The 16,773-nt window shown below is 36.8% G+C and overlaps 1 protein-coding gene across 1 annotated transcript; it reads right to left on the reverse strand.

Annotated features, from left to right (window-relative positions):
• Positions 1 to 4,710: 4,710 nt before the first annotated feature.
• N7482_001586 (uncharacterized protein) lies at positions 4,711 to 5,259 on the reverse strand (the record flags this gene model as incomplete). Its single annotated transcript, XM_056683711.1, has 1 exon — positions 4,711 to 5,259. The coding sequence occupies one exon, from the start codon at positions 5,257 to 5,259 to the stop codon at positions 4,711 to 4,713; it is 549 nt and encodes a 182-aa protein (XP_056547317.1).
• Between the last annotated feature and the right edge of the window lie 11,514 nt (positions 5,260 to 16,773).

Below are 16,773 nucleotides of genomic sequence, written 5' to 3' on the forward strand. Positions count from 1 at the left end.
ACGGTATTATATAAATTACTAATAAAACGATTAGATAGGATTATTACTAATAGTATAATTTATATATAATAACACTATATACTCGATAACTAAGGAAATACTATTCTTCGTAAATTATAGGCTTAATCCTACGATTATCGGAGAACCTATTAGTAAATAACTAATTATAGAATTATTACGCCTATTAGCGATAGGAATAAAGTAATTATACTTTTAACTATCTAGAGATATCGAGTTTCTTAATATATATATAAAGTTCTACTATAATTAGTTACGCTAGGAGGCGCTAGACTTTTAAGAAGGGGAGAAAGTTTACCTCCTATAACGTAATATTCGTACTAGATAACCTAGTACGAAATTTAATTATCTTAAATTAGGACTATTCGAAATTATAGAAAAAATAGGACTACTTAATTATCGACTAAAGCTACTAGAAAATATATAATATATCTATATAATATTTTATATCTTATTATTAGTAAAAGTACCTAGAAATACTAAAATTGCTACTAATATAGAAATCGAGGAAGAAACGGAGAATAAATATAAGATCGAGGAAATCCTAGTAATAGATAAAGTTAACGGGAAACCTTACTACCTTATAAAATAGTAAAGATACGATACTTTAGAAAATATATAGGAACCTATCGAGAACCTAATAGGTTACTACTAGCTAGTTTAATAGTTCTATTAGCAGAGGGGGAGCTACCTAGCCTAGAAATATCTAAACTATCCTAGAAGGATAAAGGTAACTAAGTAATCTCCTAAAATATCTAATTAAAGTTCGGATTCTTAGTAGTAGACGCTAACTACTAAACTTTAAGGGTAAAAAGAGTAGCCTACTCTAGGGACGACGTCTTTTTATTAAGAATTCTTAATAATTTAGTATTATATTCTAATATTTTAAAACCTTTTTACTTAAAGAAGGCTATTTATTTTCGTAAATAACGCTATCGAGATATAGCTTCCTAATACTATTTTTATTTATTTAATAATTATTAATATAGCTCTACGAGATAAGACTATAAATCGCTTAACTTAGGTTCTAATAAGTCGAGTTTATTTTTATTCTTTTCGATATTAGAGGAAAGTTTATCCTTAGCGTAATATAATAAATCCTATTCCCGACTAATATAAAACTCTCGCTTATACGCCTAACTAGCGTAAGTATAAAAAGTATACTTAGAATATCGACGACTCCGATCTATTATATACTCTTTACTAGATTCCCGATAATAATCGTAAGGAATAGACGCGATAAAGCTATTTATAACGATATATTTAGTTTAACGAATACGACTAGTAACCTAATTACGTAGAATAGGAAGTTTAGGAATACCTTTAAGAATAGAGTTAGCCTTACGTTTAGGTATAATAAATAGATATAATAGGGTAAGAAGAAAAAATAGAAAAATACTATACCTACCTAAAAGGGCACTAATATTTAAAAAGAAATCCTTTAAGGATAAAGGACTAGAAAAAAAGGATAATATTATAGACCTTAAGAGGCGTAGGGACCGTAATTATTTAAGGAGTAACCGTAAACTAATTATCTACGGACGCTAAAGAGTAGCGTTATTATATACGTTTCGGTATACTTAGGTATACCCCGGAAGGCCCTAAGATATTCCGGAAAGAGAACTAGAAACGGCCTATAGCTAACTACTACGGATAATACCTACTTATATAATAAGGTAGTTAGTAAAACGTAGGAAACGGCTACTATTTTACCTATACTTAGATTATATCCTAAGTACTAGATACTAGTAAAACTATACGTAACCTCTAATAGTAAAAGGGTAGATTAGTATATAGGTAGATCGTACTAAGACTTATCTACTACTCTACTATCTACTACCTATACTATTATAAAGGACTAGATATATAAAGATACTCGTTTAGTATTATATATTTAGTTCTTCGCGATTAATTATATATTATTACTTAGTTACTACCTTTAGTACTCTACTTTATAGTTCACCTTTAAGATAACCTAACCTATAAGCAGGGGAGCTCACTTCGTAGCAACACTTAGTGACTAACCTACTTAGCGCGTACCTCTAGCACGTTCTGCAAGATACTCAATAGGACCCGAACCCGACGTAAGGCTAAGCATAGCAACGGTACGGTTACGAGATACTCTTAGAATCCGCAGTTAGAACTAGGTAAGTATAACCCGGACGCTCTAACTCACAGTGACTAGTCGGCACCGCGTAACACTACAGAAGAAGCTCTATAAGGTATAGGAACTAAGGGAAATAGGTAAAGCGTAATAGTTCTTAGGGATACGTATCCTTAGAGATCGCCGATAGAAGGCACTTTAGCTATATCAAGATTCCTATATCTCTTTAATAGCTAACCGATATTATCTTACCGAGAGCCGTAGATACGATACCCCCCTCCCCGAGACGACGATAAAGCTATATAACGGTATAGCTATACTAGAGTAGATTTATTAATACTAACAGAAGGTTAGGTCTACCTAATATACTACTATAATCAGTCGACTAGATATAGCTAAAGCTACTAGAGGTCTAGCTTAGTTTCTAATAAACCCTAGGCCTAAATACCTCTACGCTATCGATCGAGTTATCTCCTACCTCTACTAGACGAAATCTAGGGCTATTATATACCGTACACCCTTATATCCGTCCGAACTATATAGAGAGATAGCGGAGGTATAGATCTTTAGTAATATATCCTTCGCTAATAACTATAACCGAAAGAGCTCGGAGGGATATATCTATATAATATATAGTAGACCGGTTAATTAGAAGGCTTCTAAACAGACGACCGTTACTACTAGTACCACCGAAGCTAAATTATTAGCGATCTCATCGGTAGGGAGATCGCTATATATATAGACTCGCTTATTTAAAGCGATTAATTACCTACCAAGTTAACCCGTCGCCTTAAGATACGACAACTAGCAGACTATCGGTCTATTAACTAAGGAAACACCTTAACTACGCACTAAGCTTCGTTACGTCGATATCTACTACTGCTAGCTTCGTCAGGAAGTTTAGGCCGGTAGAATACTAGTATAGTAGGTACTAACGGGCGATATAGTAGCCGATAGGCTTACTAAGCTACTACCTAGGCAAAAACACACTAAATTCGTTCGTTCAATAGGTCTAGAGGATATTAAACGGCTATTAGAAGCTTCGTACACCTAGGTAAGATAGGCCACGCGCAGATTAGGCGAAATTAGCCGCTTGCTAAGGGGATATATCGAAATATGTAGAGTAGTAACTTACTACTAAAAACGGGCTTATTCATCAAGCGCCCAGGTTTCTTATATTTTTGTATGTAATACTAGCTTACAGAGAAACTCAGGCTTTATAACAGCCGAGTATCGGCCGCACGGACAGAAATACGTCCGTACAGCCAGGGGATAGCCATTCAACAGGCAATCCCCCTGATTTTCTATCATCATCAATCTGATCAATTATCTCTCGTCCCATTGGACATCTTTCATACTAGCCCATACAGAATCAGCCCATTCTGTCAGCATGTTCAATCCATATTTACCTGAATTTGGTCATAACCCAATGCTTGCAGCAACGGAGAAGTCTTCCCATGAAGGTCATCGTCCACGCACTTCAGTAGATTGTTTTCCTGTTTCATTATCGCACTATTGTGAACCCTTTCCGCTAGTTTTCTCATTGGCGGTTCGGCATCGGCGACAATTTTAGTCGGTGGCATTGCTGAAAGATGTATCTGGACCAGGATGAGCGTGTTGGTATCTAGAACGCAAAACCGCTCACTGTGACGAGCGTGATATGGAAGACACCATGTCTAAGCTTACATTCAAAGAGAAAGCCGTTATACCTAGCAACACACATAGAGGCGGTTGGTAAGAGAGGGCATGAAAGCTGCCAACAGCGGGGTTGAAATTGGGAAGTGGGATTAATCTCATGCCCAACGTTAGCTCCGGACACGGAATAACTTGAATCCGCAGACCATGCGACGTGGCTCAAACACGTTCACTCATGATCAGCTGGAAAGATCAATGTACGACTGACGCAAGGTAGAGGCTGACCCTTCATCTTACCTATTGAGCTCTTGCTCACATTATCCAGGTCACGCGACGCCAGAACTGAGCTCACTTGGTTTTCCCTTTGACGGCATCTACCCAATCACTGTTCGTTCGGATAGATAACGTGATATCACAAATTAATAAATTAAAGTCACGATTTTTTGGCCAACTCACATGTATACTTCATTCCTGTGTTCTCTACCAAGGTCAACGCTGACGGCTCAAACTCAGGACTAGATTTTCAATCTTGGGAGAGTCTAGCGGGCAAATACTGTGCGGTAGCTGGACCACCACAACATGCTTTGGGCCATTAGATTTCTAAACAACTTGATTTTTCGTAACTATACATACCTTCAGATTGATTCCTATGGTTCCTTGGTTTCTTGTCTGCACAAGCCTCATATAACAATAAGCCGGTTATGTTTTTCTTAACGTGTTGTGACTAACACTCGCTCAAGCATATTTTGCATTAAGCAAGCTAGGGTATATTGCTTATACTATTTTTGATCTCTTCATCTCGTGATTATGCAAAGCACACTAAGTGTGCTTTTTGCCTCTTCTCAGATTGCCGAGCCAACTAATTTATATCCATAGTGTTCAGGGCTGCAGATTTCGGGTTTAACTAATCGCTTGCCAAATGCCACAAGGCCCCAAAATATATTATGAGTGTTTCAATCATATAAATGCTCCTCCTTAGCAGCTTCGCACTTTTTGCACTTGCCGTTGGGTTGTGACCGATGGAAGTATGTAACAGCCTCTGTGTCCATTTCTTCTGTGTTGGCGATATCCTCGTGCGTACTTTGGAGTGATTGTGTAGCCAGATGGATCCTGGCCCGCTCCTCGGAGGTAATGGTCGCAGAGGCGATGTGAACAGAAACCGTTTTCAGATAGTTTATGGTATCATTGACCAGCTTGCAACTGATGGTCGTAGAGTGTGGAAGTCTCCCTGTGTGTATCTCTCCTGTCGCTGGCAGTTGGAAACCACGGGTGTATCGGTGTCGGATCTGTGGGAGACTTGATTCCTCGGTACGTCTCTTCCTAACGCCTAGGAGGGACTGGCCTATTCCCGTATTTTTAGACGACCCAGGCTCGCTCGAGCTAGCAACTGAAGTGGCTACAGAGGCAGGGATAGAGTGGTCATGACGGGGCAGTTGCGATATTTGGCTGGCGCGGTCGTGTTCCCCATAAGTAGTTTGAGGATTGATCTGATTTGAGTTCATGTTGAAGCAATATGAAGTTTCGTAAAGGATTAACGTGGCATAGAAATGACAAGAGGGTAAGCCGCGTGCTTTAAATATTGTGGACTGGAATGGCAGCCTTCATTTTCAGAAGGTAAACTCACTTTTCGGTTTCCAATGTCAAACTAATCGGCATTGGCTCCCAGGAGCAGCAATATGAGAGTACGTGTTCTGCATCCAAAGAATTTGTACTATTGTCTACTAGCGCATCACCGTCTGAGAGCACCACCGTTTATATCTGTGTTTGCGAATATTACAGTACCGTCTGAGAACACTATCGTATTACGGAATCCACCAATGCAGTGTATATACTGAAGGTTACAGCGCACAAAATTGAGGGCGCTAGGTACGATGCAAGGCCATGAAAAGCTCGAGGAATAAATCAAATATAATCAATTCAACCATTATGGGCCAGTGGGAGGTAGCTTGGAATCAAACGCTGCAACCAGCAATAAAGGAGTCAAGGCAGGCCCATAAGAATGTTAACGACCCCATTATACACCACCTCTCTGTCACAATGAAGATTGTTGACATCCTCAAAAAAACCATTCAGTCGATCTACCGCAGCTGAAAATCCGGCCGGTATCCACTTTTCGACCGATAACCTTGAGTGATAATGATCGGCCTGTGCCGCCGTCTCGTACATGACTAATGCCCAGCTCAATGCGCACATGTTCACAATGAACGCATCCTTCACAACTACCTCCTCCCCCGAAATCAGTACAAACACATTCTCTCCTTCCTTCACTGCCCGAGTGCTTTGTAAATTGCAAATGCTGCGGAAGTCGAAGTTGACCCTTGCCACTTGATTGTGCGGCAGTCCCTTGATCACCTCTGCAAAGACTAAGCAACACTGCTTCACTGACGCAGCCGAAAATATGGTCCATGGCTCAAAGGCAACATCGTAATCAGTAGGCATTGTCTATGGCAAAAACGCATTAGTTGGATCCGAGCTGGGTCTCCATGCTATAATATTCGACGTTACCTAGAAACGAGCTAATCCAATTCTCTTTTTTCCGGCTACAAAAGGAATCTGGATGCGACGATGCTGCTGTCATATGCTGCGCAAGACATGGGCGAGAACACTCAATTTAGAGGGATAACCACGAAAACAACAAAAAGGCTGAGTTAAGTTTCACTGGGTCAGATATACATGAGGCAAATAGGTTTAGTGGAGGACAAACGATGGGTGGACCCACATGATGCATCTGGGATTCCCTGAATGCGAGGAAGCTTTGGTCCCTCATGCTACATTCTGTATTTAGATTTTAGTATAGTGTTCATCAATATTGAAGCAATGTTCATATGCGCATACGCAAGGTACTCAGAATGGGCACTCTGCTCCCAGGATCCTCTGGCTGGCTCCTGGAGCCCCTACCTGGACAGGGGAGTTTTGCAGCTTCACCGTTGGCAATTGGATAGATCCTTGTTAAATGCATCTAAATCTTGAGTAATTTGTATAGATCGCATTCTACTTCATACCTTCTTGGCCTCCGAAATTGCGAGTCGGGTCGGCGGGGCTCGGTGAAGACCGCTTGGCCCTTGGCGTTGAAATGATTCAAACCACAGATTGACCATGTATTTCATTGAATCCCGCGGTGGAAGAAGGCTAATGGAATATAAACTGCTGCCTTACTTCAACAAGCTCAGCTGGGTGTTGTATCTAGACACCGTAGCGCATCCACCACCGACATTACTAATAGCTTAATCGCTTCTACTGACTTGTTCTTGAAGATAAAATTTCGCTACCAAAGGAAAAAGTGAGTTGCAGGCCATTTGCACCGCTTGAAAACTGACTACGGAGCTGGGAAACACTCCTCATTGGTGAGGCAGGATAGAGAAGCAGGAGCTGATTTCTAAATAGCTCGTCTTGGAAAATAAAAATTCGTCTTTTCATCTATATACTAAGGATATAACTTGCCTAGTTGACCCACAGTAGCGATAATATTCTCCCCCACTCTAAACCGTAATAACGACACATTACCCCGCCGAACATATTATCATCCTCAAATTATAGCTCATCCCAACGAGAGCTACAAAAAGGACGCCAGGCGAGGCTCACACAAGTGAATTTGCCGCAGACATCATTTAAAACTACCCCTCTACACAATTCTCAATCTAGTAGGGTTATCGTTCGCTACTCTATAGGGTCCCGATCACACCCTACCATAAAGCGTGAAAAGCCTACTAGCGATCCCATAATAGTAGTTTATGACTGTTGTAAACCTAGCGAAGTTATTCGTTGTCCGAAAGTAGCTAGTTGTTTATATCTTAAAGTAGATTGTGCTCTTCTTCTAAACGGATCTTCCGCGCTAAGTTAATCACGTAATATTCCTATAGATATATATATAGGTCGAGAAGCTTAATAGCTAATAAGGCAAGCGATAGGGATATTTATAGGATCTAATTCATCTCCTTTATAAGGGAATAAGTTACTATAACCGCGGTTAGCTAGATAACTTATAAGGGCTAGCTTACTATTATTAAATCGGAATTCTAACCTTATACTTATTCTAATCTATAGTCCTAGTTAATATACCGCCTATTTTCGACCTAATAGAAGAGCGGTCTTTATAGGAAAGTAAAGAATAGTGTCTTCGCTTAGAAGGTCTTCTAGAAAATAAGTTAATACTAGGCGATTCTATTATACTAAGTAATATATACTATAGCTAGAGGGTAAGATAGGGGATTTATAAGAGTGGTTAAAGATAGATATAAATATAACTTTTATAGGCCTTAGAAATCGCCAATAAGCTTATCCTATTAAGGTAGGTAAAGTAGACTAGTTTTCTCTACTAATAGCTATTTAACTAAATTTTCCTATAGTTTCCCTACCTAAGTCTTTTAAGGACTATATTAAGGGGATTGCTTATATTAGTCTATTAAGTAGTTTTTATTAGTATAGAAATCTATAAGTAAGACCTATACTATAATAGTTATTAGGATTGGCGGCTATAAGCGGATTATCTTTATACTACTATATATCTATTTAGTGGACTATATAGGGATAAAGTATATAATATATATCTAATCCCTACTACTCTAACACCCCTAAATATAGTCCTAAGTCTTAACTAAATACCTTACTAAGATAAATCATAAAAGAGAGTTCTATAAACTAGAAAATTTAAAATTAATCTATTTAGACTACTAATCTAGTACTTAGAGTAGCGACTAATGACACTAAAATTTATATAGTGATTCTATTAGACTACCCTCTAGATATAAAGAGAGAAACCTAACTCTATCTATAGAGATACCTCGCTAAATATTAGGATTAGAGATTTCTCTAGGGCAAAAATAAAGGTAGCTTAAGTCCTAGTAATTCGAATTTTATAGACCTAGTTATTAGTAGTCTATAGTAGTGCTTATATAATATACTAAAAACTACTAGTAGTGATACTAATCCCTATAAGAAAAGTCTCTAATTATAAGGACTTATAAATCTAGAAGCCTATCGCTACTAAAGGCCTATTTAGTAAATAAGATAAAATCTTCCGCTTTAGTCACTATTATAGTAGTTACTATACCTTAATCGTTATCCTCCTAAATATTATATAATTCTAAGAGTAGGGAATCTTAGTTATTAAGGATATAAGAGTAGCCTAGTCTAGTATCTAAAGAGAGGCGAGAAAGCTTAATACTTATATCTATAGGACTTAGATATATCTATCTCTTATATAATATACTTAAGATCTCTTATTATATATCCTAATAGATCTACTTAGGTCCACTAAATTATAGATAAAGAATCTATAGCTATAATCTTTAGGCTATAGGCTATAGGTATTATCGCTATTTTAGTTAGTATATATCTAATCTTTAAATCTAATTACTTACTACTATATAAGGGTCTATATAGAGCGCGAGGGCTATTAACTACTATATATCTATAATAGAGACTAGATTAGTAACCTAGCCTAGTAAGATATTATAATCTCTCGTGAATAGACTATTATTATTAATTAATATAAGCTATTATTTATAATAGAGAACGCTTTTTAGAGTAGGTATATAGCCTTAAATAGTATCTTAGATATATATATTTATAACTAATTAATTTAATAGTTATAGATATAGGTATTCTAGCCCGCGGAAAGAGTAAAGGAACTATAAAATAATAGTAAAGCTACTATCCTCGCTAGGCTTATTAAGTAGGAAATTAAAATATACTTTAAAAGATTTTAGTTATATTAGAGTTAGAGAGCGCGAAAGTAACTATAAGAGATATAGCTAATTTAGGTAGTCTCGTAATATTAGCGCTTATAGTGAGTAGAATATTGAAGATCCTATTAAGGTAAGGCCTATAGGTAAAGAGACTTTAGAAAGAGATAATATTCTAAGGTATAGAGTAACCACTATACTTAAGGACTCTTTTTTGTCCCCTATATAAGGCTTCTCTATATCTCTATATAGCCTAAGGGTATCCTAGTATAGAGATTATACTATAGCTAAAAAGATAAACCTAATAGATAGTATATAGAGGTATTACTTATTTTAATTAATATACTATTATAATAAGTAGACCTCTATTAGATATTAAAGTCCCTCCTACTCTAATATTATTAAGTAGAGTAAGTTAGAGAGGCCCTCTAGACTATTTTAGGTAGAGGGATAGGTTCCGTTAATTATAAGTAAAAGATATTATAAGTACCTTTAGTTCTAGGTTAGATAACCTTTTTAATCTAAGAGTCCCACTAGTATATAGGTACCTAGTCGCTACCTATTAGCTATTAGTCTTAGTATCGATAGGATATTATAGGCTAATATAAACTAAAATATATATAAGCTATCTAGCTTAAGGTATATAATTACCCGCTAAAGTTAATCTAAAATATCTTCTAGGAACTATATATACGCTATCGTATTATTAGTGGACCCTAGACCTCGGCAAAGACCGGGTCCGGTCCCAAATCTTAGGACCGGGACCGGGACCTCCGGTCCTTGGTCTTTTTTTGAAGTAGTCAGGACCGTACTACGGTTCTCTATAGTCCTTTGCAGTCCCCCGTACGGTCTCCCGCATGTTTATAATTCTGCTAAGACCTTCTATTTTCGGCCGTATAAACTGATGATTTAGCTACGTTTATTACTGTTATTAAACACTGTTTTAGTATATATACTAATATTTATAATAAACTAGGCCTAATTATTAATAAAGTAGGTAAAATAAGCTTATATATTAGAATCTTGTTTATTAAAGTATAAGAACTAACTAAAATTTGAGTATTTTACTACTCTAGTAGAAAGGTTAGGGGGGGGGTAGGAGTTTTATTAATTTTATAGTTAGAAATATATATTAGCTAGCTAATATCCTTAGTGTTAATTTCTAATAGCCGTCGGAAATTTCGATAGCTATTAGAATTTAATACTATCTACTACCTAGATACTATTAATTTCCCTAGTTATAAAATACTTAACGGCCGTTAGAAATATAGGCTATCTACTAAGATATTATTAATATCCTTAGCCTAGATCTCTAATAGCTATTATAGCTATTAGAAACCTATATATAATCCGCTATCCCTAAGGTAGCGCTCTTTAAGCGGGGGTAGCGGTCTTTTAGCGGTCTTTAAGGTCTTTCAGCGGTCCCTTAGCGGTCCTTACGGTTCTTTAGCGGTCTTTTAGCGGTCCTAGAGGTCTTTTAGCGGTCCCTTAGCGATTCTTACGGTCTTAGACCGTAAAGACCGTAGTAGAGTAAGTCTTATTAGCTAATTACTATCTAGAATCTAGCTAGTTCTATCTTAAATTATCTATTAATCACTTTTCCCTTATAGTAATCCCCCTAATTATTTATTTACCTTAATAAAAAGATAATTATATATCTTTCCTATTATCCCCTAGCCTTACTTCCTACCTTCTCTTATATACTACTTATTAATATATTATAGAGCTAGGTATCCTAGTTCTCTAATAACTATCTTTTATTAGTCTTTAAGGATAACCCTATAGATATACTCTCCTTCCTTATATCCGATAGGCTATTTAATCTAGACGAAGACGAAATACTAACTTTAACTCCTAGCTTAATCTTTATATAACTAGCGATACCTATCCTAATTCTAGAGACCCTTAAGCCTATTAGTCTATACGGAAAGAAGTAGTTTCTTCTTTAGATAGAGATAGTTAACGAAGATTTTATTAATTAGTAGCGAAGGACTAACTATAGAAGCTGAATAGAACGAAATATCTTTAAGGGTAAACGCTAGGTAGGCACTTAGGAATACTTCTACTAGGTTACTACTATCTCTAATAGGTCTCCTAAAGTAATATATAAGTAGTATAATTATATCCTTACTTATCCTACCGACCGGTACCGAGGAATATCGACTATAAATAGGTATTACTTATAAGCTACTACCTATTAAAAAGGAAAAGGCAAGATATAAGATATTAGAAAGATAATCTTAAATAGGGTATAAATACTATCTATAAGGCTAATTTATACTAACTTATATAATTATCTCTAGATAAATTACCTATCTAGTAAAAAAGGCTTCTTAGTAAACGCTTAGATAGATAGGTTAACTACCTTTATCGTTACTATACGCCTACTATTTTAGCTTATTAAGTACCCTAAATTTTGTGCCTTTATCGAGATAGCTTCTTCTACCCTATCTATCCCTAAAATACTAAGTGCTAGGACTATCCGTCGGTATCTTTAGAAGATAGTTATAGAATATTAGGAGTCTCTACTTTAAATACTCCTAGACTATACTAAGCTTTCTATTACGTTAGATTACTAGACGTCTCTCTTTCGCTAAGTATTTATAGTAGTTACTAGCTATTTTATTAATCTTAAGTAGAACTATCGTAAGATTCTACTTAGCTTTAAACCTCTCTATAGCTCTTATATAGGTACCTATCTAAGTAGTATTCTACTTAGGCTACTTAAGAAGTATTAAATTACTAATCGTATACTTACGGTTATAACTAATAATATATCGAATAATAGTATATTACTAACTACTCTTAAAGAGGCTATTTCGTCTCTTAAGCTTCCTAGTTATATACTAATTATTTATATACTATATATTATATATATTATATAATTTAGTCTTAAGGAGCTTCTTAGCTAGATAGATACGAACCTACGAAATAATAGGGAAGAGATAGAATAGGCCGATCGGGGAGATAGCGCCCGATAAGAGAATCGGAAGATTATATAGACCCTAAATAAAGTATACTATACCTCCTTTCTACTATTATTTCTCTATTTAATACTAACTATATAATATCCTCTAGGTTCGAAAGATTACTATCTATATTAATAAAAGCCCCTAGCGCCGCGAGAGCTTTAGTACACTTCAGACTAAAGAACTAAAGCTTATACTAATATAAGATATCTAAATACGCTAGAATAAGACCTTTCTAATACTTCGGCGTATACGTCGGCTATAGACTATATTTAATAGATTTTATAATTAGTTTAATCTAACTAATATAAAGCTAGATAAGGATAAATAGCGATAGGTTAACTATCTACTATTAATTACCTATTCTTTCTTTAAGTTTACTTTATCTCTATCAGCGATAACTAATATAACTATATATAATATATTTAGGATCTATAATACCTTATTTACCTATAAATAAGGTAAAGGCGTAGCTAGCACGAAAGAGAGTTAGGTAGAAGAAGGTAATAAAGCTAGCGCTAGAGTATAGGCGTAAAAAGCTTACGGAGTATTATAGCTAGACTAATAATAATCCGAATAATCTATATATAATTAGGACTATCTTAGGCCTATAAAATAAGCTTAAGTTCTTTAGGATATTAGAATAGGAGAAATACTAGGCACTACGGTATTAAGAGTCTCTTAAGACTTATATTAAGCCTTACTAACAGCGCTATATAGAGGTATAGTTAATATTAACTACCTAGTTACTAAGTAATAATATCTCTAATATTAATATACTTCTAAGACCTACTACCTCTCTCTAGTTAACGCTAACTACTTTAGATAAAGTTATAAGATATCTTAGAAGTAGTAAGTCTAATAATACTCCTTTATACTAATATATCTTAGCTTTTATTAATATTATATCTCTCTAGGTACTATTTAATTAATATCCCTAGTTTTCTAGAAGGCCTATAAGATAGAGTATCCTATCCTAATAAGCCTTACTCGAGATATCCTTATAACTCCGGCTAGTAGCTCCGGGGTAAAGAGGCTCTTTAACTCTACTTACGATATATACTACTATCGCCGTAGCTTATTAAAACTATAGACTATTTAGGATCTAATAATATTTATATATATAATAAGATTTAATATATAGTCGGAGTAGCTTATACTAATAGATAAGTTTCTCTCTACCTAAGAGAAGTACGCGAAGAAGGAGCAAGATAATACTAAGTAAGATAATAAGGAGTTTAATCCTATTAGCGATAATAAGGAAGGTAGGATAATAGATACTTCTATAGAAGTATCTATTTAGTAGCCTAGTTAACGAGTACCCGTGTTATTCATACACACCCACACCGCTTCCGCGCTGTGGGTGTGTATCAGCGCAACGGGATTTATCAGCGGAACGGGATTTTTACCATCTTCAATATCTTCATCATCAAATATCTCGCGTTTACCATGCCAAAATCGTCGAAAGATATCGAATCGACTATCGCTGAGGCCTGCCAGGCCTATATCGACCGCGACCGACCAAAAATTAGGCCGTTGGCCAGAGAATTTGGCCTAGTCAGCGATGCAGACTATAAACGCCTACTCGCACGTATCAACGGTCGCAGCGCTAAAACTAGTCAAAAACCAGTCAACAAGACCCTTAATGATAGCTAGGAGAAAGCTCTAGAGTTATGGATTCGCCAGAGAGATCGAATAGGTCGCCCTGCTAGTATTAGGCTAATACAACAGGCTACGTAAGATATCCTTACACGTAACGCGCCCGACGCATCCGATCCACTACTACTCTCGCGGTGCTAGGTATATCGTTATATCAAGCGATTACCCAGTGATCTGCATTAAATTAAACAGAAACCGATCGGTCGGAAGCGATTCGAAACAAAATTTAATCCTAATTAATTCGTTAATTAGTTCGTTAATCTCGAGTGCTTAATTAACGATATCCCTACGCACAATATCTATAATTTCGATAAGACCGGCTTCTAAATAGGCGAGAGTACGAAATAGACTATTATTACTACCTACCTATTAAGAGTTCAATTAACCGAATCCTCATCAGCCGATATACACAAATCTATTACTATAATTAAGTACGTCGCTACGAACGGTGATACGATATCCCTATACTTTATCTTTAAAGGCGAGGTCCACCTAGAGCGTTAGTATCGAATCGATAGCCTACCAGGGGACTATCGAATCGCTATTTCGCCTCGAGGATATACTATAGATTAATTAGCCATCGATTAGCTAAATCATTTTCTTTCTTACACACGCGACCGGACTAAAAAGGGTAAAAAACGCCTACTACTCTTCGACGGCTATCAATCTTATCTTATATTCGAATTTCTTACACTTTACCACGAAAACGACGTTATTCCCTTTTATTTTATACCTTATTTAACTCATTTTACCTAATCTCTTAATAGTAATCCGTTCCTTACCTATAAGCACTATTTTCGAATATAAAATAGTACTATCATCGACTACGGCAGCTTTACAGCGGATAAGGTTACGTTCCTACGTAAGATATCGATGATTCGAGAGAAAATATTTAAATAACGGATAATTCGGTATACATTCGAATTAAGAGGCATATTTCTACTTGATTTATTAAAGATCCTCTATTAATTCGGCGATGAACCGATACTAAAAATCTTTACAACACCCTTACCCGAACCTACATTAAGTATTACCCTTTCGCCGCCAAAATCAATTCGAAAAATTCGAAGAAGCTCTAATAAGCTTCAAGATCAATTAAATCAACTAGATCAACAGTTACCGGTTAATACAGTTAATCTACGGCTAATTTTTAATGAGGTTAAGCGTCGATATAATCTAATAGAGCAAACCATATTTTACCTAGGTAAAACTTTGCCTATCCTCGAGACCGATATTGAACGCTTTAGTTAATATCAAACACCGGCTAATAGTAAGAATAGCCGTCGACAGATCACTACGAGTGGCTCTCTATCAGTTAATCAAGGTGTACGGCATGTAGAGCTTCGCGATAAGGAAGAGCTCTATCGGAGCGTCAAGCGCTAGCGAAAGGCTATCCCCAAAAAAACACCCACTAAGCTGTCGGATTCGGCTCAAAAGATAGTGGATGATGCATAAAGGGCTATAGAAGATATTGGTGATATTGCATATATAGATTCGACTAGTTTGATCTAGCCAGTGAGGGTTAATCGACAGAAATATGGCAAAAATCCCGTTCCGCTGATAAATCCCGTTGCGCTGATACACACCCACAGCGCGGAAGCGGTGTGGGTGTGTATGAATAACACGGGTACTAGGGAAGAGAAGGGCTATTAATAGTTAGCTTACTAAGCTAGAAGATAATAAGATCCCTCTACCTAATTTTGATATCTAGAGGCGTTTATTAGGGCGTATCCTAAAGAGATTAAGACATAATACAGATTTTGTATATAATTAGTAGAGATAAAGAATCGGGTTTTTTCGGCCGAAATCATTATTATTAGTTTTTTCTGCAGAAATCCTCTTTAAGCTAAAATTAGCCTATACAAACAAAGAATAAAAGTAGAATACTGAAAAATACTAACTGATTCTACATAAAATATACATATTACGGGGTTTCCTATGTTTGTCTTGTTTACAGGACCGTACGGGGGACCGGGACCGCAGTAGTGCGGTCCTAAAAAAGTCAGGACCGCCTAGCGGTCCTAAAAGTAAGGACCAAGCCCTGCATAGTGCGGTCCGGTCCTAGGCGGTCCTTGCCGAGGTCTATACCGTATAGTCTGCAAGACCGGCATCTCTAGCCTATTTGACACAGCCTTTTCGAAGCGCCGCTGCCGCTGACCTTAGCCGACAAGCCTGTATGTAGTCTTTCAGTTCTCAGCACTGCAGAAAGCCTTCTTTTAATTATATCAATCATTCCGAGGTCTAGGAGATTTCATGCAAGTCATTATAAATCTGTGCCGTCTCTCGCAGTATCGAGTCAATTACGTGCTTGTTGTTTAAATGGAATGGATCTTTCTCACCTCCTGTCAATTGCTGGCCCGGATGCCACCATGGTTTCCAAACACCCCCTGCCATCTGATCACGTGACTTGTGGCTCCGGCCACAATCCTGCTGAAGAGAAGTCGATTTGAGCTTCCGAAAATCTATGCTCATTTTTTTGGCGAATCGAAAAATTCAGAAAATTCAGTACTCGGTGATATCAGTTTCACCCAGGAATTCACTCTGATGGGTGTAGGGATCTATGAAGAGGAAGCCATGACCGTGTAAGGCTACCCGTCGAACTGCCGTGGCAGAACGACGAAGAGGTCTTGCGCATTGGTGCTGGCTATCTAGCTCAGGTGCTTGTCATTCACGTATAACAGTGGGAGTTGCGCCATGGTGTTGT

This window comes from Penicillium canariense, assembly GCF_028826845.1.
Source record: "Penicillium canariense strain IBT 26290 chromosome Unknown utg000001l_segment0_segment0, whole genome shotgun sequence".
Classification (NCBI taxonomy): Eukaryota; Fungi; Ascomycota; class Eurotiomycetes; order Eurotiales; family Aspergillaceae; genus Penicillium; species Penicillium canariense.